Here is a 19,847-nt window from a genome sequence, read left to right on the forward strand (position 1 = left end):
TCAAAATAATAACAACAGAAACAACAATGAAAAAAACATTCTGCTCTTTCCTCAGACTTCCATCTGATGAGCTTTAGAGGACTACTCACACATTTTGTGTGTTTATTATATAAATACCTGCCTTATTAGATTTTTATTCATTTTTTTACATTTATTTAAGAGTTATTTGTATTTTGTTTTATGTATATTGATGCTTTGCCCGCACGTGTGTCTGTGTGAGAGCATCAGATCCCCTGGAACTGGAGTTGCAGACAGTTGTGAGCCGCCATGTGGGTGCTGGGAATTGAGCCCAGGTCCTTTGGAAGGGCAGCCTCCATCTAGATCTCCGTGTGTGTATGTGTGAGTGCTAGTGTATCTGTATGTAGAGGCCAGAAGAGAGAGTCGGGGTCTCTAGGCAGCGGAGAGCCTTCCCACTGGGAATGCTGAGAGCTGAGCCCTGACCCTCAGCGAGATCCATCCACACTCTGAACTCTGAGCTTATGCCCCTATTCTACATTTTGTGTGTGTGTGTGTGTGTGTGTGTGTGTGTGTGTGTTGGGGGTTGAGAACCAAGTCAAAGGAAGTCAAAGGATAAATTCTGAGAGTCGGACTTTCTTCTTCCTTCATGTGGGTTGTAGGGACTCTGAGGTCAGCTCATTAGCCTTGGTGGCAAAAGCTTTCTGCCTCTTAAGCCCTATCTTGTTGGCCTCTTATTCATTAATTAATTTGTTTATTATCTTTCTATCTAGCCTTGGCTATGCCTAATCTCATTATGTAGTTCAAGTTGGCCTCAAATTCAAGATAATCTTCCTGCATCGGCTTCTCAAATGTCTAGATCATGGGCAGGTGGCATTGTGTCAAGCTTGGTCAGATTTCGGTGATCAAGACAGGGTTTCTCTGTGTAGCGCTGGCTAGCCTGGAACTCACTCTGTAGACCAGGCTGGTCTCAGACTCACAGAGATCTCTCTGCCTCTGCCTCTGCCTTCCAAGTGCTGAGATTAAAGGTGTTCATCACTACACCTAGCCTTAGTAAATTTTTTTTTTAAAGGTCAAAGGGTGGATTGTGAGATGTGCCTGGTTATATGATGCAGTCTAGTTTAAAAGGTGCAAAAGTGCATCTTAGAGCAAGACGTGGTAGTGCACTCAGGAGGCAGAGGCAGGCAGATCACTTTGAGTTCAAGGCCAGCCTGATATACATATTGAGTTCCAGGCGAGACCCTGTCTCCACACTGAAATCTAAGAGCAAGCTGCATTATAAAATGAAGCAGAATCTCATATATTCCATTGTTGAGATATTTGTTTATCTTCTACTAGTTTGCTTAATGTCAAAATCAAACAGTGGTGGTTTAAATCGTAAATACTTGCCGGACTAGATGGTATACCCCTGTAATTCCAGGACTGAATGTGCTGAGGCAGGAGGATCACCAGAATGTTGAAGTCAGTCTGGTCTGCATAGTGAGTTCCAGGCCAATATTGAAATCCTATCTACAAAACAAACAGAAAGTAAACAAAACCCAGGCCGGTCCAGTGACTCAGCTGGTGAAGGCACTCACTGCTAGGCCTGAGGGCCCGTGCCTGGTTGGTGATGGTTGGAACCCACATGGTGGAAAGACTGAACTGACATGCTAGGGTTTTCTCTGATATGTGTTCTGCAGAGCTCATGCTTCCCCTTCCTGACTACAAAAACATACAAACACAAACAAACAAGTTCTCAAACCCAAACCACAAAAGCGGGGCTGGAGCTGGAGCTCAGTAGTGTTCACATGGCATGCACAGAGACCTGGGCTCCATCCCCAGCCCGACACAGGCCAGGCAGAGTGGTGTGTGCCTGCCATCCCTGCACTGGGGAGGTGGAGGCAGGAAGGTCAGAAGTGGAAGATGTTCCTGAACTACATTTTGAGGTTAGCCCAGCCTGGGCTTATTATGTGAGACCCTTTCTCAAGAAACAGCAACCAGAAAATGTCACTTTACCTCCAGGAGCTCCATGAACGAACGGTTCAGCTTGTCTGCCGCGTATTTTGGTGCACACCTTTAAGCCCAGAATTTAGGAGGCAGGAGCTGGTGGACCTCTGTGAGTTCCAGGGTAGACTGGTGTACATGTGTATTCAGGCCAGCCAGAGCTACGTACGGAGACTTGGACTCACAAGTTAAAGCATCAAGAGTTCAGTTCAGAATGGGTCCTGATATAGAGAAGGAGCAATACCTAGTCTTTGACACCTACTTACTGTTGCAGGTTTCAGACTGATGCCCTCTCTCTCATTGAATATCCAGACTATCGAAACTCTCTCTCCGCGACTGTCACATCCGGGTGTGTGCATGTGTGTACTGTGAGCTCCGAGAAGGCCAGGCCAAATGAAATCAGGCTAACTGAGGAGCTGGTGACCAATTGGCCACCAAGTTCTAGGTCTCTGTGCCCAAGTTCTTCTGAAAACGACACTGTTCTTTGCTCTAAAGGGCGAGAAAGGAAGCTTGCATCCATCCATTCGGGAGTTCATCCGCACACTCATTCATTTATTCGTTCATTCATGCATGCCGGAGTTTGGGATAGGTGAACCGTGTCGGAAGAGGCCAGCGCGGGTGGGAGGAGTTGCAGTGCTGTGGGAGACGAGCTGCGAACAGCTTGAACAGCTTCCGCAGAGAACTGTTTGTAGATGAGAGGGGATGTGCAAATGAGGATGAGGATGAAGGTTGGTGTGCAGGGAGAGTGAGAGCGGGGTGGGGGTGGGGATCCAGGTCCCCAGAACTTTCTCTCCTCCCCCCCCCCCCCCCCCCCGCGTCCCCCTCAGCTGACCTGCTCTGTTCCTGGGAGGAGGACCGAAAGTTGGTCCTACGTGGCTGGTCCCTCGTCTTCATCTTCCTGGCAACTCTGTTGGTGTTCAGCGTGGTGGATGGGCAGATAGCCTACGTGCACGGCCCTTACACTGGCTTCATCGGCCTCTGGATTGACTGCAGGAGGCATAAGTGTGCCAACGTGGGCCAAGTCACTGGTGAGTGTATACGTAGACGTAGGTCCTGCTCATGGGTGCTAGAGGTGACTGTGGGGATGGGTCGGGGGCACTCTCCGAGGAGTGTCTCTGGGGGAGTAAGTTAGGGGGCACCGTTGTTGTTGGAGGGTAACTCTGTGAGTGGCATTAGAGGTTGTAGAATTTCTAGGTAGTGATTTTGGTAATGTGAGTGGAGACGATGCTTTTGTTTTGTTTTGTTTTGTTTTGTTTTGTTTTGGGGGGTTGCAGAAGCTAGAACCCAGAGCCTTACACACACTCCACAGGGGCTCTACCACTGAGCCACGCCCCCGGAAGAACCTCATTGGAGGATTCTAGGCAGGGGCTCTACCTCTGAACTAAGTCCCAGACCCTCATTGGGGGATTCTAGACTCAGGTGTTAAGCCTCTGCCTTGTTTGGGTCAGGGTCTCACGTAGCGCCCGGCTGGCCTCCAGCTCGGTGTGTAGCTGTGGATAACCTTGAATTTCGGATCCTCCTCCCAAGTGCGGGGATCCTCGGCGGGTGCTACCGCCTCACTTGAGCACAGTGCCGAGGCTGACATGCAGGACTTCACACATGCTAGGCAAGCATTCTACCAATGAAGCCACGACCCCAGGACTCCCCCCACCCCCAGACTGCTTTGACTTTAGATTTTGAGACAGATAAGGTCTAGGAGTCACTCAACTGCTCAGGCAGGCCCTGAAGTGGTACTCGTCCCGAGCCGCTGGAGTTCTTAGGTTGGGCTCCTCATAGTGTGAGAGGAAACTTGAAGGGGTAGAGGGGGAGGGCGAGGGGGGAGGGGAAGGGGAGTGAGGATAACTGTAGTTATCTCTCCTACTCTCCTCCCCAGTTTACATTCACATGAGCAAGGGCTTCATATTTCTGGCCCTGGCTTTATGTCTAATCCTCCTGCCCGCCATGGTCCTCTCCTTCCGACCAGTCTGCCGCCGGCTGAACAAGATAGACTTCATCTTCAGTTTCCTCAGCATCGGTATCGGTAAGTGTTGGCAAGGACAGGGGCGATCGGGGATCCCCCACCCAACCCCAGAGCCACCTCCCACCCAGAGGTGTGGCTAGATTTCCAATCCTGCTTCCCCGGAGACTGGGGGGGAGGGGACAAGAGGGGTGTTTTTGTCTTTCTTGGGCTTTCGCTGTAGCTCAGACTGGCTGTGGTCTCACGCTAGTCCGTGCTGGCTTTGACTATGCCCCTCTTGCCCCAGCATCCAGCATCGTAAGTAGCTATGCCCACTAGTTGTGACTGATGGCTTCGTCTCCCATCTTTCTTGTCCCCTCTGAGTATGTATCCATTTGTCCAATGTATGTGTGTGTGTGTGTGTGTGTGTGTGTGTGTGTGTGTACATGTGTTCACTTGTGGCAGGTCAGGAAGGTTGTCTCTGTCTCTCTCCTTTTGGGGGGGGTGGTGTTCCCTATCTAGCCTTCTGTCCTTCTCTGGCCCCACCCCAGTGCAGGGCTCCTGATTCTCCTCAGCCTGACGCTCTTTGTCGTCAACTGCAATAGGCTGCGCCCGAGGCCAAAGGTATCCTACAAGCTGGCCTTCTACCTGTGCGGGTGCGCCAGCGTCTTGATGCTGTGGGCCGGTGAGGGCGGGGCCTCGGATGGAAGGGCGGGGCCTGGGCAGGGCAGGGGCGGAGCCTAGGAAAGGGGAGGGTCAGCCTCCAGGGCCTAGTTGGGGCTTGGGGTCGGGCTCTGAGTCGAGTGCCCACGGGGTCCCTTCCCACAGGGACTTTGTCCTTCTTCAACCAAGTGCGGATGTGGAGCTACAGTACGCCTTTCGTGGAGCGGAGGCTCAGCTACTTCCGTTGGGCTTCGCGACACCACTCGTTGCACTTGCAGTCCTTTTCGGACAGGAACTTGGAGCCCGCCCAGAAGCTGTCTGCTACAAGCAGCTTTGTGAGCAACCATGGGGCTCCCCAACAGAGGGACGCCGCAACTGCTCGGGACACCGATGAGTCCCCGCGGCCAGATGCCTCTACCTCGGTTCCTGTGGCTCAGTTTCCATCAGACCTCCCTTGAGGTCCCGTACTTCCCCTTGAGAGCAGGTAGCACACAGGTGGCGAGCCCCACTCCCCGCGTTGGGGCCCTCTCCTTGCTGCTTGAGTCTTGGCAGGGACTGGAAGTCCTCCAATACTCTCAGCTGCGGCTATGTCCCTCTGAGCAGACACTGGTTTGTGGTCCCAAGCAGCGGGAGCAGTGTGGTCCTTTTCCCAAGCTGGGCGATGCTCCGCCCCACAGGGCACGCCCCTAAGCCACTATTCCTCCTTTGGGTCAGCACTACCAGAGACATACCCCCCAGGGGCCCCAGGTGGACACTGTGCAGCCTAGCCTTGGGGGCAGTCCCTGCCCTTCTGTGGGCAGACCCCTCCCCTCCAAACCTGGTCAAGGCTTAATTAATATAACATCCCTGCCCCCCTTCTTGGCTTCCCCGACTCAATAAAACCAGGTCGGCAGTCTATAAATTCTCAGTGTCCGACAGCTTGCCATCTCTTCTGCTTCCTGTGTAGGGTCAGGCCTAGCTGGAGTCGAGCCTTCTGATGTCTCTAACTTTCCCTCTGGGGTATGAACATGTTCCTTGCTAGAGGAGACGCCTGTGCCATCCTTGATTTGGTCTGAGCCTTTTGTCTGCATCTGTCTCAATCCTTTCCCGTTAGGGTACACCTGTCCCTCGCAGATCTACTTTGGAAGTCCTGACCAAGGCTGGGTGAGCCTTGGTTGGGTACCCTGACTCAATAAGGCCAGAGAACGTCAGAACTCGAATTCACTTGCTGCATGGTGGGTTTTATTGAGAGCAGGGGACAATGTGACACTCAGGGGTTTTTCTCCATAATTTCTTTGATCCAGGAGTTGAACTTAATAAGTTTGGTGTAGAGGGCTGGCTTATTGGGTTCGGCGCATGGGGTGAAGCCCCATGATGTGACACCTTGGAGAACACCATCACAGATCAACGGGCCTCCCGAGTCACCCTGAAAGAAAGAGGGACGGGAGTAAGGAGTAACCCTGGCAGTTGGGTTCTACTTGACAACCTGGGACTGGCTCCCAGGGGGAGGAAGACAGGGACTCGAAGAGGCTGCTCTGGCCAGTAGGTGGGGGAGTCCAGCTCTTGGGAGGCCAGCTCTTACAGGGACATGGGGTTGGGGTAAGAGGTGGACGGGACAGTCCCTGAAGCCAAGTCAAAGAGGAGAAACAGTACCAGCTACAGGATCCTCCCCTCCCAGGGTCATCACTTCCATAGGGTGCAGAAGTGGAAATCAAGAACCCCAGTTCCCTCTTTCAGCCCTTCACCTCACTTCAGGGAGGGGCCGTCTCACCACACAAGTGTCTTTTCCTCCTTCCGTCTCTCCCGCACACAGCATGAGATCTGTCACCTTCTCTTTGTGGGCCTCGGCGCACACCTCATTAGCCAGGAGCTTGATGTTCACACACTGGAGTTCATCAGGGTATTCGACTGTGGGTCAGGAGGCAAGAGGGTGGTGAGCAGAGCCCAGCCCCGTCCTCTCTGCCCCTCCCTCACACCCAGCTGTGTTGCCTGGCCCAGACTTAACAGTCAAGGGGGGCAGTGCTGCCCCAGCCCGAGGCAAGGCAGGTGCTCCCCAGCTTTGGCTCCTCAGTGGGCAGGTTGATGGCCTTCACCCCGTCGGTCACGTCAGCAGGCTTGCTGAGGTGTAGCAGCATCAGGTCATTACTGTAGTCGTCCCCGGGCTTTCGGGTGTGGTTCCTCATAAGGCTCATGTTGAAGCCAGGGTGAGGGAAGCTCTGGCTGACAAGTCGGTGCTGGGCGAACGGCTCGTCCTCAAATAGGTTGTTCCGGCCCAGCCAAACCTGGTAATTGCTGAGGGCCAGGAAGGGGATGGAAGGGGTGAGAAGAGGAGGGAGGGAGGAAGAGAGAGTCAGAAACACAGAGAGAGAGTCAGAAGGGTATACACACACACACACACACACACACACACACACACACAAAGGCAAGAGGGGGCAGGGTGGGGGGTTGGACCTGAGAGCCACTCAGGTGCAGCTGGGACTGGGCTGAACTTCCCCAGCAGGTAAGGCCTGGCCCACAGCCCAAGGTCTGAGCTCTCCTCCCCTTAACCCCCCCAGCATCCTGCTCTCCCTCTGCGCTGTTACCTCACCCGCTCCAGCTCTGACCAGCCCTTCTCTGTGTGTTCTCAGGGTGGACAGAAGGGCCTAAAGGCCAAGCTGGTCTGAGGGGAGTGAGGTCTTCTCTCATACCCTACTCAGGGACGTCACTTCCTATCCTCAGGGGGCCCTTTAGGCTTGTCCTCTAGTAGTCAGCAGTGACATAAAGGACACCTGAGACCCAGACCCAGACAGTGCTGGGGGGAGACATACGGTGACAAAGTGGCCACGGAGGCACTCGGATGTTAACATAGACAGAAGGCATATATGAACAGCAAGACAGGAAAGAAACAGGACTCGAACACAAGCCGGGAGGGAGGAGCAAAGAGAGACCCAGGAGGCCACAGATAGACTTTCAGCCAATCCCACCCTCCTGCCCTTCAGTACCCCAGCCTGTCCTGGAGTTACATTCTCTGGCTGCCACCCTGCTCTCCCGCCTCCCCCTTACTCACTCGTTATGACAGTGGGCAGCTGTGAGTACCCAGCTGGGGTGCACCAGGATACCCCCGCATTGGTATTTGGTGAAGCGGTACACAGCCACGTGCCAGGGTTGGGAATTCTTCTCACAGTCATGCCCTCCGATAATCCGAGACTGGACGGGGGGAGGGGGCACAGCATCTGCAACAGGGGTGGGGGAGGGGAGGCACAGATTGGGAGGTGTGCTATTGGGGGACACAGCTAAGCAGAGCTGGGGTCAGAGGACACGACTAGAGGATCTGGGGAAGGGCCCCATTTATGGCTGGTCCTAGAGAGGGAGATTTCATGGTGGGGACTGAAATAACTCCTGAAGCAGGGGGGGTTGGGGTGGGGTTCCAGTCTATTCTTAGTCCAATGAGAGTGAAGTCAGAGGCCAAGAGGCTTTGGCATTTAGAGTCTCCAAGGTTTGAGAAGAAGTCAGGCAGGGCCTGGGTTAGGTTTTGAGAATTCTGGAAAGGGAGAGGCCCCAGAAAACTAGATTGGCGTGAATAAATGAATCCAGAAAAGGGAGCTTGGGGGATGATTTTGGGGTTTCCTGGATTGGGCGGGAAGTGGCTAGCTTCATGGGATGGGAAAGAATGAGGGGTTTCCAGGTCAAATGGGCAGGGTCAAGGCTAGGTAGTGGGCTCCTGTTAGGGTCTGTGGGGGAGATGATGTCTAAGAGGGGTGGGGCTCCCTAGGGACAGAGTTTGAGATGCACAAGCAGTGGGAGAAGGAAATTCTGGGGGATGTGAGAGAAAGGTTCTGCTTCCCGTGGAGGTGGGGCAAGTGGTCTGGGTATTGGAGAGGTTCAGGGTTCTCAGGACAGGAGTGGGGAAGGACAGAAATGAGGAGGGGCCCGCGACTGAGGGCCCGAGGCACAGAGGGAAGAGAAGAGTAGGCCAAAGCACCGCGTTTGGAAGCCAGGCTCAGCCACACTCATCTCTTATCCCAGTACACAGAAGGTGGAGGCAGGAGAATTGCCCCGAACCGAAGACAAGCCCGAGCTACATCATGAGCCCCCAGCTTAGAACGTATTCCCAAGAGCTGGGCAGACGGCAATGGCCATGCAAGCATTAGGACCTCCAGAACCCATGTAAAAAGTACAGGGACGCCTGTCACCCCAGAGCCGGGGACATGGAAACAGTTAGGACTCCCCTGAGGCTTGCTGGACAGCCAATTTAGACTAACAGGGGGACTCCTCATTCAGAGAGACCTCGTCCAAGGTCACAAGTGATGAACGAAGGTACTTGATGTCTGCCATCTGGCTCCTCCTCCCAAAGCCAGAGTAAACCAGAAAGCCACCGAGAAGGGACAGGGGCAGATCCACCACATCAGAAAGGGGGAGGGAGACTCGTCTGGTGTCACAAGCCAGTTTGGGAAGTGAAGCTTGGCAACTTGAGAAGATGGGGGGCCAGTTGTCGGAATATGGAGAACACAGCCAAATGCCAACAGCTGCTGGGCATCAAAGGCTCCAGTGTAGGATTTAGGCAAGCTCCTGACTCGGGTTGGATTATTAGGCTCTAGGAAGAAGGAAAACAACAACAACAACAAACTAGAGGGTTGGAAAGATTCTTTGGAAAGACTGGAGAAGCCCAGAGATGATCAGGTGGTTAAGAAAGAGAAAGTTCTGGAAAATGGGAGGAAATGGGGGCCTGGCATTGGGAGCGAGGACTGTGAGGGGCTTGGCAGTGTGCAGGGGCAGAGAGGGAGGAGCAGTTGGTGCTTCAGAATGGCGCTGGGGCAAGGGGAGAGGGGAGAGGGATGCCCAGGGCCAAAGGCAGCGTGAGAGTCAGAGCTCTGACCCCTTCTGCTTCCCCCGAGTCTCACCAATCCCTCCCAGGGACAGGGCGAGGAACAGGATCAGGAGGCACATGGTAACAGGTGTCCAGGAGCAGCAGGTGGTGAGCTTGGAGCTGAGGAGCCTCCTTGGGGAGCCTTTAAAAACCCCCATTCTCCCCCCCAGCCCCGCCCCTGCCCTGTTGGCACCCAGATGCTGGCCAAGGTCCTGCCCTTGCTGACGGAGGTGGACTCCTTGCTCCTACCCTCACGGCTGTGGGAGGGGAGGGCCCCGTGGCACCTGCTGTCCAGTAGGTCCCAGGTCACCCTGGATACCTTCCCAGGGCTGAGACTGGGTGGGGCAGGGCCTGCTGATCCTGGAGCTGCTGTTCGTGTTCCGGGACCATAGCCAGATGGCAAGGTCAGGGGTGATGGTGAAGGGATGCCACAGGAGGGTGGAGGAACGAGTGACCCCCAGCACACAGCTCTAAGGAAGACCAAGATTATCCTCGGAAACCAGCAGTTAGAACAAAATCTTTGCACCAGTGGTAGCTAAGAGGGCTGCAGGCTTGCAATCTTCCCAAAGATGCAAGTCTTTTTTTTTTTTTGAGAATGCCCAAATTCTTGCCTTCTTGAACTTGGACTCTGGGTCACTGATTTTCTTGTTCCTATTAGAAGTCTGGGAGCTGGGTGTAGTGGTGCACAACTTTAAGCCCAATACTTTGAAGCCAGAGGCAGAAGGATCTTTGAGATTTTAGGATCTAGTCGTTTGTGATGTAGACCAGTCTGGCTCACACAATGAGTTTCAGGATAGCCACGATTATATAGAGAGCTGTCTCAAAAAAAAAAAAAAAAAAAAAAAAAAAAAAAAAAAAAAACCCACCCAAAAAAAAAAAAACAATAAAATAAAATAAATAGAAGTATGGTGCATGACCTGACCATCCTTTGGTTCAAGAATATGAAAATTCAGGCTATTCCTGGGGAGTGTCACCCACCCTGAACAGTGTTGGGGGTCACAGTGACCTTTCCTTGTCTCCCAGATAAAGGTACTCAAAGTCATATCCTTCAAAGATCTGGACTAACTGCCTTGCCTGGGCACGATTTTTCACCTCAGAACCTGCGTGGTGGCGCACACCTGTAGCCTCAGCCCTTGGGAAGTGGAGGCAGGAGGGCCAGGAGTTCAGGACAAGTTCTAGGTCAGGCTACACAAGACCTCGTCTTCCAAGGGAAGTGTGTGTGGGAGTGGGTGGGACCCAGAGGCAGGCTAACTAGGCGGACTCATTGCCTAGAACGGACGAGGCTCTGCGCTCGGGCCACAGTGCTGTGTCTGACCAGGTGAGGGGGTTCACACTTGTGAATCCAGCATGTGTGGTGTAGAGGCAGGGGGATCAGGAGTTCAAGGCCATCCTTGACTAACAGGAGAGGATAAATAAATAAATAAATATTCTGAGGCTGGCAAGATGATTCAGTGGGTAAGGTGTCTGCTACGGAGCCTGACGACTTTTAAATTCAGTCCCCAGTGGTGGAAGGAAGCTAACTCTCAAAATATGTCCTTTGACAGCCACACCCCTCCCACACACACAATAAAGACCTGTGATAAAAACAGTATCATCAGTAGTTGCAACGATAATCCTTCACTCAGTCTAATCTGTTGATTTCAATGATCGAAATCAGGGATTTCAACATTCAGTGATCCTCAGAATCACATTTTGGGGGGGCTCTGAAGAGAATCAGAAACTGGACTCCGATATCATCGTTGATGGCAAAGTCTCGGGGTTCCAACTGAGACCTGGATACTGTTGCAACATACTCTTCAAGCCAAATCGACAATTTGTTGCATTTTCCTCTTCAACCCATTCAATGAAAACCTAACTCAGTAATTAGGAAAACAAGCTGCGTGTCTATTTTGGATTTACCACTTCACTCTCTCTTCCCCTCCTAGGAGATCCCTGATAGCATGCGGTTTTTCCAGGCCTCCTGGTCCCATTCCTTCCTCTCCTCTTCCCCACCTCTTCTCCCTGTCCAATCACATATCAACTTAACATAGATCTATCTACAGGGTACAATCAGCAAGACAGCTCAGCACGGCTTGTGCTGTATGTCACCAATACAGCCAAGGCAAAGAGACTGTCTTCCTTATTGCCTTGGCCACCAGGAAGCCTGGGACTAATGGCGCATCTTGGAAATCTAGTTATTAGGTCCTCTTACTGGGATGTACAGCTCATGAGTGTGGACAAAGGGCCAGACACAGTTCTGATCCGCTAAGAAGCCAGACTCATTTAATCTTCACAGACACTCTAGGAGACAAGTGTTATGATGACCTGTTTCACAAATGGGAAAACCAAGGATGAGTGAGGTCATGCCCCGATGCAGATGATCCCTGATCTAATTCAAATGAGCGAAGCCACGCCCGGACCCTGGGAGACACGCAACAGTAGATTTTGTGTCCTGGCTCCCCACCCATTTCCTATCATACCCTGTAGGGGTTGGTCTGGTGCTGCTTGTATTCTGTACCCCAAGATCTGGTTGCTCCAAGACCAGTAGATCCTCCTGTATACCAGCTTTTGTTGTATCAACCTTGTCCCCCAAGTTATTTGTGATTGGTTAACAAAGATGCCCACAGCCTATAGGCAGAAGAGAGATCGGCAGGGTTGGAAGTTCCTGGGCCTGGGGTCTCAGGCAGGGACCATGAGAAGAGAAGGACACGGGAGAAGGAAGAAGTCACACCATGGGTAGGTGGCTCATGGGCACATGTCCACGGCCAACTCCTTGGAGAGGAGCAGCCCGGGTGGCACGTGGAGAGTCCTGTCTCAGGGTTACCACAGGGAAGTAGACAAAACAGCAGAGAGAGCTGACGTCTGCCCAGCTCCAGTGCTTGAAGGATTATTGTAAGGATAAAGGTTCTGTGCCTTTTATTTAGGAACTAAAGGATCTAAGGAGGGTGGAAACCCCCGAATTTTATTTACTGCAACAATACCCTAAAGAAAGGAAGTCACACCCTTACAGAGAAAGTTGGATCAACACGATTTTCTTTTCTTTTCTTTTTTCTTTGAAGGGAAGGGTTCTCTGTGTAGCCCAGGCTATCCTGGAACACACTCTGTAGTCCAGGCTGGCCTCAAAGTCAGAGATCTACCTGCCTCTGACTCCGGAGAGCTGGGATCAAAGACCCACTTTATCACCCTACCAACACGGCTTTCTTCATGCTAAGCGGGTGACATCAGGAGGGGAGAGGCCGTGGCTAACAGTGTATGTTGATAAGCAGAGGGACTCAGTTCTGTCTCAGGTAGGAATGGGGCTGCTGGCTAGCTGCGGGGGATTCTTAGAGTCCCCGTTGGTCTGTGAAGGACGCAGGTAGTTGGACCAATGAGTCAGTTCCTTCTCATATTTTTCCGGATCCACTCCAGGTAGTAGCAGACTTTTGTGTAGACTCCAGGTTTGGTAGTGGTATCACACGGGACATCGCCCCAGGATACAATGCCCTGCAGGGCACCCCCGCAGACCAAGGGTCCTCCAGAGTCACCCTGTGGGCATAGGGAGGGATTTTCCTTAATATTTCACTCCACGTAGTGAGAGGATGTACACCTGCCCCTCCTGTCTCAACCTCCCGAGTTGCTGGGGCAACAGGTGTGCACCGCCATGCCGGCTTTCTGTGGTGCTGGAGATGGAAGCCAGGCAGCTCTTCCAGCCAAGTTACACCCCAGCCCACTGTCACCCTCGTTCTAACTAACCACTATTCCTCATCTCAGTGAACCCCCAAGCCCACCCCAGCCCAGGAAATGCCAACATTAACCCAAACCAATCCAAGTCTCCTCTGCTTCAATACAACCCAAGAGAACTCAGTCCCCATATTCAATACCCAGCCCCACTCAGTTCAAGTCAGATGCCCCCCGAAATCTATATATCTTCTTTATCCAAAGCCAAACTAAACCTGTGCTCTCCAAACACAACCCAACTCTATCCTATCCCAACCATAATATCCTCCCCATCCTGAGTCAAGCCAAACTCCCTTCCCCCATGCCTTCCCAGATCATATAATCTATTCCATGCCCACATCTCTAGGTCCACTTTCAACCTCACCATGATTCTAACCGATCCTGAAATTTCATCCCATCCCCAGATACAGTACTGTCTTTGCAAATAAAATCCAAGTAACCCCAGTTGTCCTAGTCTGTCTTAATTCAGCTGCCAGCTTGACACAGCCTGGACCATCTGAGATGTCTCAGTTGAGAGGTTGTCCAGAGCATGTCTATGGGAAGTTGTCTTGGTTGTTGGTCAATGTAGGAGGATCCAGCCCACTGTGAGTGGCACCATCCCTAGGCAAATGGGCCTTGGCTGTATTAAGATATTGAGGCAAGGACACGAAGAGCTGGCTCAGTGATTAAGAGCACTGGTTGTTTTTGCACAGGACCCAGGTTTGATTCCCAGCACCCACAAGGCAGCTCAGAACCATCTCTAATTTTAACCCCAAGGCCATCTTCGGCCTTCGTGTGCTCCACACACATGTGGTGCACAGGCATACATGCAGGAAAACACTCATACACATGAGTGGGGGAGAGAACTAGCTGAACAGGAGTCAGTGAGCAAGCCAGCGATGGTTTCTGTTGGGTGACATCAGAGCCTAGTAGATTTCTTTTCTTATATTATATTATATATATTGTATTATTATTATTAATTATTATTATTATTATTCCTGACCTGACATCCCTCAATGGCTTTAAGCTAAATAAACTTTAAGCTAAATAAACTCCTCCCCCCTCCCAAACTCTGCTTTTGGTCAGAGTATTTTATCACAGTGACAGCAAATCAAGTTAGAACACATCCCTCCTTATACCCAAAGTCCCCTTTTGACTCTAACCTCACAGGAGTCCGTGCCTCCGCCCTCAACTCCGGCACACACCATGGTGGGCAACACGCGACCCGGGTAGTCCTTGTTGCAAGATGCCTCAGAGATGATGCTGATGTTGGCACAATGCAATGTGTCGGGGAGCCTCACTGAGAAGGACAGATGGCTTTGAGTATATTCAATCCCTCTGGTCCTGTCCCCTCCATTCAAGAACCCTCATCCCGCCCCATCCTCCCACTCACCTTGTGACTTGCGACTCCCCGAGGCTCCAGGGTTGTTATCTGATAACAGGCCCCAGCCGGATACCACGCAGTTCTCCCCGATAAGGGGGCAACGTGTGGGCAGAGCCACAGGATGCACCTGGCGTGTCAGCCGGGCAGGCTGCAAAAGTCGCAACAGCATGATGTCATGGCGGTGGGTGCGAGCCTCGTAGCCCGGATGTGGGATGATGTGAGAGATGGAGCGCAGTTGCTCTGGACCGTCAAACTTGCGCAGGTTGTGCTCGCCCAGACGCGCTCTCATGAAGCTGTGTGAGCGAGGAGGAGCAGACAAAGTGGTCAGAGTGGATAACCTAGGATCTTCTGAGAACCTTCCCCTTTCTCAAGTCCTTGAAGCCAGTGGTTCCAACCACGATCCCTTCAGAGCCCGGGACTTTCCAGGTGTGATGACTCATGCCTTTAACCCCAACACTTGGGAAGCCGAGGCAGGTGGATTTCTCTAAGTTGTGCGCCAGCCTGGACTACACAGTGAGTTCTAGAGCAAACTGGGTTACACAGTGAGACTCTTTCTCGGAAAACAAAGAAAGAAAGAAAGAAAGAAAGAAAGAAAGAAAGAAAGAAAGAAAGAAAGAAAGAAAACCAGGAGTCCCAAGTGAGGTACACATGTGGAACTTAGTCTCCAGGTTTGGCCCGCTTTCTTCCTTCAGAATAGAAAATCCTTGCCACCTTGACCCCTTCTCCATCAGGGGACCAAAAGATGGGCATTTGCAGCCGCAGCCTTCTCTTTCTCCTCTAAGGACCTACAGCGGCCAAATCCACTTCCCTTCCCACCCAGGGCCTTCACCGCCAGCCTACCCATCCTTCAGAAACCAAGAACTTGGGCTACTTCCCCCCAAAGCCCCACAGTCTGTGCACCCCAAACCTAGAAGTTTCCAGTTGTAGTCACCTCTCCCACGACCCCCTCCCCAATTCCGTTATACCGGGTTTGGCAGTGGGCGGCAGTCAACACCCAGTTCGGGGAGATGAGGAAAGCCCCACAGTTGAAGCGGCCGCGTTCGAAGAGGGCCACTTGCCACGGCTGCGAATGAGGCACACACTCCTCACCTTCTAGCACCTTGTCGCCATCCTGTGCTGTGGGGAGACGCAGCTTTTCAGGATTCCTGCCCCCTCCTCACCCTCTCTTCACAGGCTTCGCCCAGGCCCTCCTCCCTTTCTTTATTAAGAAATCCCTGCTTAGGTTTGGGGATGGCTCCTGGGTAAGGTTCTTGCTGCCTGGACACTGGAGTTTGGGTCCCCAGCACCCACATTAAAAAGCCGGGTGTGGTCGCATGTGCCTGCAACCCCAGTGCTGGGGCCTGGGGGAGACAGTCGGATCTCAGGGGCTTGTTAACCAGATAGTGTAAAGGTCTGTGAGAGACCCTGTTTCCAACAAAAGAAAAGAGAAAGAGAAAAAATGGAGGGCTAGATAGATGGCTCTTGTGTTAAGAGCTCAGATCGATTTTGCCGAGGGCCTGACTGGAGTTCCCAGCGCCAACATGGCAGCTCACAACTTGGAACTCTAGCTCCAGGGGATCTGACACCTTCTTTTGGCCTTCAGGAACACCTACAAACACACGTGCACACACGCTTACGAACATTCATGCATGCATGTGCTCGTGTGAGCACACATGATTAAAAAGAGAATAAATCTTTAAAATGCCCACACTGCACAGGTGAGTATACATGTATATCACACACACACACACACACACACACACACACACACACACACACGCTCACTCCCACTTCTGTATTCTAGTTTTGACAATTGCTGCCCGTTCTTGCCCCGAGGCCCTGACTTCTTCCTTTGCATGAGTGCATGCGCGTGGGTGTCAGAGGACAATCTCCAGTGTCATTCATTCCTCAGGCACGGGAGGCCAGTGAGCCTCAGGAACCCACTGTGTCTCCCCCGACCCCTCACCATCCAGTGCTGCACTGCGTCTGGCTCATGACATGTTCAAACTCAGATCTGCAAACCCGTACAGTAAACAGCTCACTGGCTGAACGGTGTCCCCAGACAGACTTTGGACTCTCGGTGCTTGTTTTTCTCAATGGTAAAACGTGGGGAGGATGGCCATGAAAATAAGAAGGCGCCTGCGGCCGTCTGTCTGTCTGTGTGTGGTGAACCACACCTGGCGCATTGGAACTCCTTGTAACTTTATGGATTGATTTATCCATTCAGTGCTCCGAGGCCAGGTCTTACTCTGTTGTATATTCTGGCTTAAAACTTGTAAGGTAACGGGGTAAGGGGGGGGGGCTGAACGCTTGTCAGTCTTTATTCAATCTCTCAGGTCCTGGAATTACATTTGTCACTTTAAACAAAGGACACCCATGTACTTATGGGTGTGTCCGTGTGGAAGTTCAGGTTGGTGATGTCTAAAGTGGAACAGACATCTTTGCAGATCTAGTTACCACAGCCAACATCCAAACCACAGTTTAAAGGCTGGGGATGTGACTCAGTTGGTAAGGTCCTTGCCTCGTAAGCACAAGGACTGGGGTTCGATCCCAAGCACCTCAGTAAAACGTCAGGCATGGTGGCACGTGCTTGTAATTCCATAAGCTCCGGTACCGGCAGCCATTCACATCCCTGGAGCTCTTTGGCCAGACAGCCTGGCCTAACTAGTGGCCACTGGGCCTTTGACAAATTCAGTGTCAAAAAAAACTAAGGTGGGGCTGGAGAGGATCCAGCATCGATGCCCGGCCCCCACATGGTGGGCTCATGATTATCTGTAACTCCAGTTCCAGGGGACCTGATGGCTTTTTATGACCTCTGAGGGCACCAGACACACACACAGGGCAGATATGTGAATGCAGACAAAACCCTCCTACACATGAAATAATAAAATGAAACAGGGCAGACATGCATATGGATATACCAGATGTATAGACACGTGCATACAATGAAAAAAAAATGTGTTTTGTCCACAAGCCATTCTGTAGAACTCAGGGACCCAGGTACTCACCTACAGGGCGAATACTCAGATATGGACAGTCCAACCAACCCAGACCACGTTCAGATACCACCAGATACAGAGCTGAAATTTCAAGGTCAAAGACACCTAGCAGGAAAGCCCAGACAGGAGAGGCAGGACCACTGATGTTTAAGGACAGTTTTTGAAGTTCACAAGGTAGGGGGGACCTTTCTCATGCTCTGGACAGCAACACACACACATGTACACACACACACACACACACACACACAGGGAATGACATAATCAGGCCACCCGAGGCCATGGTTCCTTATACTCAGCAATGTGCTTGCCCCATTCCTCCAAGGTCAAAATCACAACAAACACTCACTCCACCTTCCAAGGACAGGAATAGGGCCAAAGGGTCTGGGAGGCTGCGGGAATGCGGATGTGGCATCGAGGGGCTTAACAGAGGAAGGGCAAGGTTGTCCTGTGGGGGAGGGCACTGGCTGAACATATGGGCATCGGGCTGCACCCAGCCAGTCCCAGCTGGAGGAGGGTGGAGGCTCTGGCTGGGTGCAGCAGACAGCGGAGGCCGAGCACAGGGAGAGCCCAAGGCGAGGCTTGCCTGCCACGGGGAAGGCTGAGAGCCCTGGGCAGAGGTCATGTGGGGAACAGGAGGATTGTTAATGGACACCCCTCCAGTTTTTCTCCAGAACAGAAAGCATCAGGTTACACTGAAAATTTCCACAAGATGTGTGGTAGAGGCTGGTCTGGAGTTGGCCTGTCACCCAGGGTGACCTTGGTTTAGTGGCCATCCCTGATTCCAACCTGCTCCCTAGTAAACGAAGGCAATAGTGGTTGTCCTTCCAATGTGTGGGTCCTGAACCCCAGTATTCAGTACCATCTATGCCATCTCAAAAGTCCCAACCTTATTTTGGGGGACACGTTTTTCCTCACTAAACAGAGCTTATTGGTTGGCTGGACTGGGTGGCCAGCAAACCCCAGGGATCCCCCTGTCTCCACCTCCCAGCTCTGGGATTTTACAGGCATGCTGCTGGGCTCATGTGGGTACCGAGGATCTAAACCCAGACACACTTCCACAGGAAGCACCTTATGCACCGCGCCATTCCCCCAAGCCCTCTGCCTCACATGGTCACTCTGGGAATAACTGAGCCTGGAGTGTCCAGTTGTCCTACCATGGTCACACACCTCACAGAGCAGCACCGCACTGAAATCTTAGGGGAAGATGCTTGTCTCCATCCTATGGTTGGGAAACCAGACTTGCAGTGTTGGGGAACTTGCAGCCACAGGATTCGAACCTAGATCCTGAGCCCTTGGTGTCTCAACCATCCCGATTGCTTGTCCCGTGTATCACCTACATGATGTGATTGGGACTTCACCATGACTGTAATAGGTATGAAGCACTTGAGGTCCCAAGAAGTAAAAGAGTTCCCTCAAGGTTACAGGGCAAGAAAGATTGTACGTGGAACTCAGGTTCAAGGGCTCAGGTGGCCCAGAACTTCTGGTGACTCAGGATTGAGGATTCAGGGACATTTAGCTGGTGGGTCAGACGGAAATGGGAATAGGGTCATAAGGGGTCTGTGGGTAAAGTATGAGCTGGCAGGTCCCAGGGTGTGGATACTCTGGGGAAAGGGGCACCCTATTAGATTAGACCAGCACCTGACTTTGGTATCCCTCACCTGCAGACACCAGCAAGACGAAAGCAAGGAGAAGCCACATTGCAGAGGAAGGTCCAGGTCTTAGAGATCTGAGGGGCATGACAAAAACTGGGGTAAGGTTGGATCCTTCTGTCCCCATCACCCTTCTGTTGACAGAGGTGCATCCCCTGTGTGACAGTGTATTCCTCTATGTCCCAGGCTGGCCTTGAACTCATGATCCTTCAGCCTTAACCTCCTGATCCTTGAGAGGATAGGTGTACACTATGGTGCTTGACTAAAAGACCTACTTTTACTGACCTGCCTTCCGTCTCTCGCAGCCTCCACCTGTGTTCCCTCCTGGTCCCTAGCTCTGGAGGGGCCTCTGTTCCTATCAGCACTGGCAGACCCCAGCGTTACTTAGTAGCCTCCCAGGTCTTTCTTTCATCCCCATGATCCTGGATCAGGACTCTAGCTTCCAATGGGGACAGACTCCCGGGTCCCCTTTAGTCTAGCAGCCCTGTCGTCTGCTCTGTACACAAAGCCCTAGAGAGCTTCCCTCCCTCCTTCCCTTCCTTCTTTCTTTCCTCTCTTCTTTCTCTTGTTTTTAAGGGTGGGGGTGAGGGTCTGACCTAAGCTGGACAACTGGGCTGAGCCATGCCCCTTGCCCCTTATTTGTGGATTCTAGAAATGCCCTCTACTACCAAGCTACATCCCCAGCCCTCGTTTTACTGTTCACTTTGAGACAGGGTCTCACTAAGTTACCGGGGTTATCCTTGAACTCTCCACCTTCATGCCTTAGACTCTTGGGTGTTGAGTGACAGGCTTTCACTAC

General features: G+C 52.2%; 1 protein-coding gene across 1 annotated transcript; it reads right to left on the bottom strand.

Moving 5' to 3' along the window:
• Positions 1-5,786: 5,786 nt before the first annotated feature.
• LOC308414108 (uncharacterized protein) lies at positions 5,787-19,097 on the bottom strand (the record flags this gene model as incomplete). Its single annotated transcript, XM_080909284.1, has 9 exons — positions 5,787-5,942; positions 6,288-6,424; positions 6,522-6,808; positions 7,563-7,798; positions 12,726-12,866; positions 14,201-14,337; positions 14,431-14,714; positions 15,387-15,537; positions 19,058-19,097. The coding sequence occupies 9 exons, from the start codon at positions 19,095-19,097 to the stop codon at positions 5,787-5,789; spliced, it is 1,569 nt and encodes a 522-aa protein (XP_080765410.1).
• Positions 19,098-19,847: the final 750 nt, after the last annotated feature.

This window comes from Micromys minutus (genome assembly GCF_963924665.1).
Source record: "Micromys minutus genome assembly, chromosome: 32".
Classification (NCBI taxonomy): Eukaryota; Metazoa; Chordata; class Mammalia; order Rodentia; family Muridae; genus Micromys; species Micromys minutus.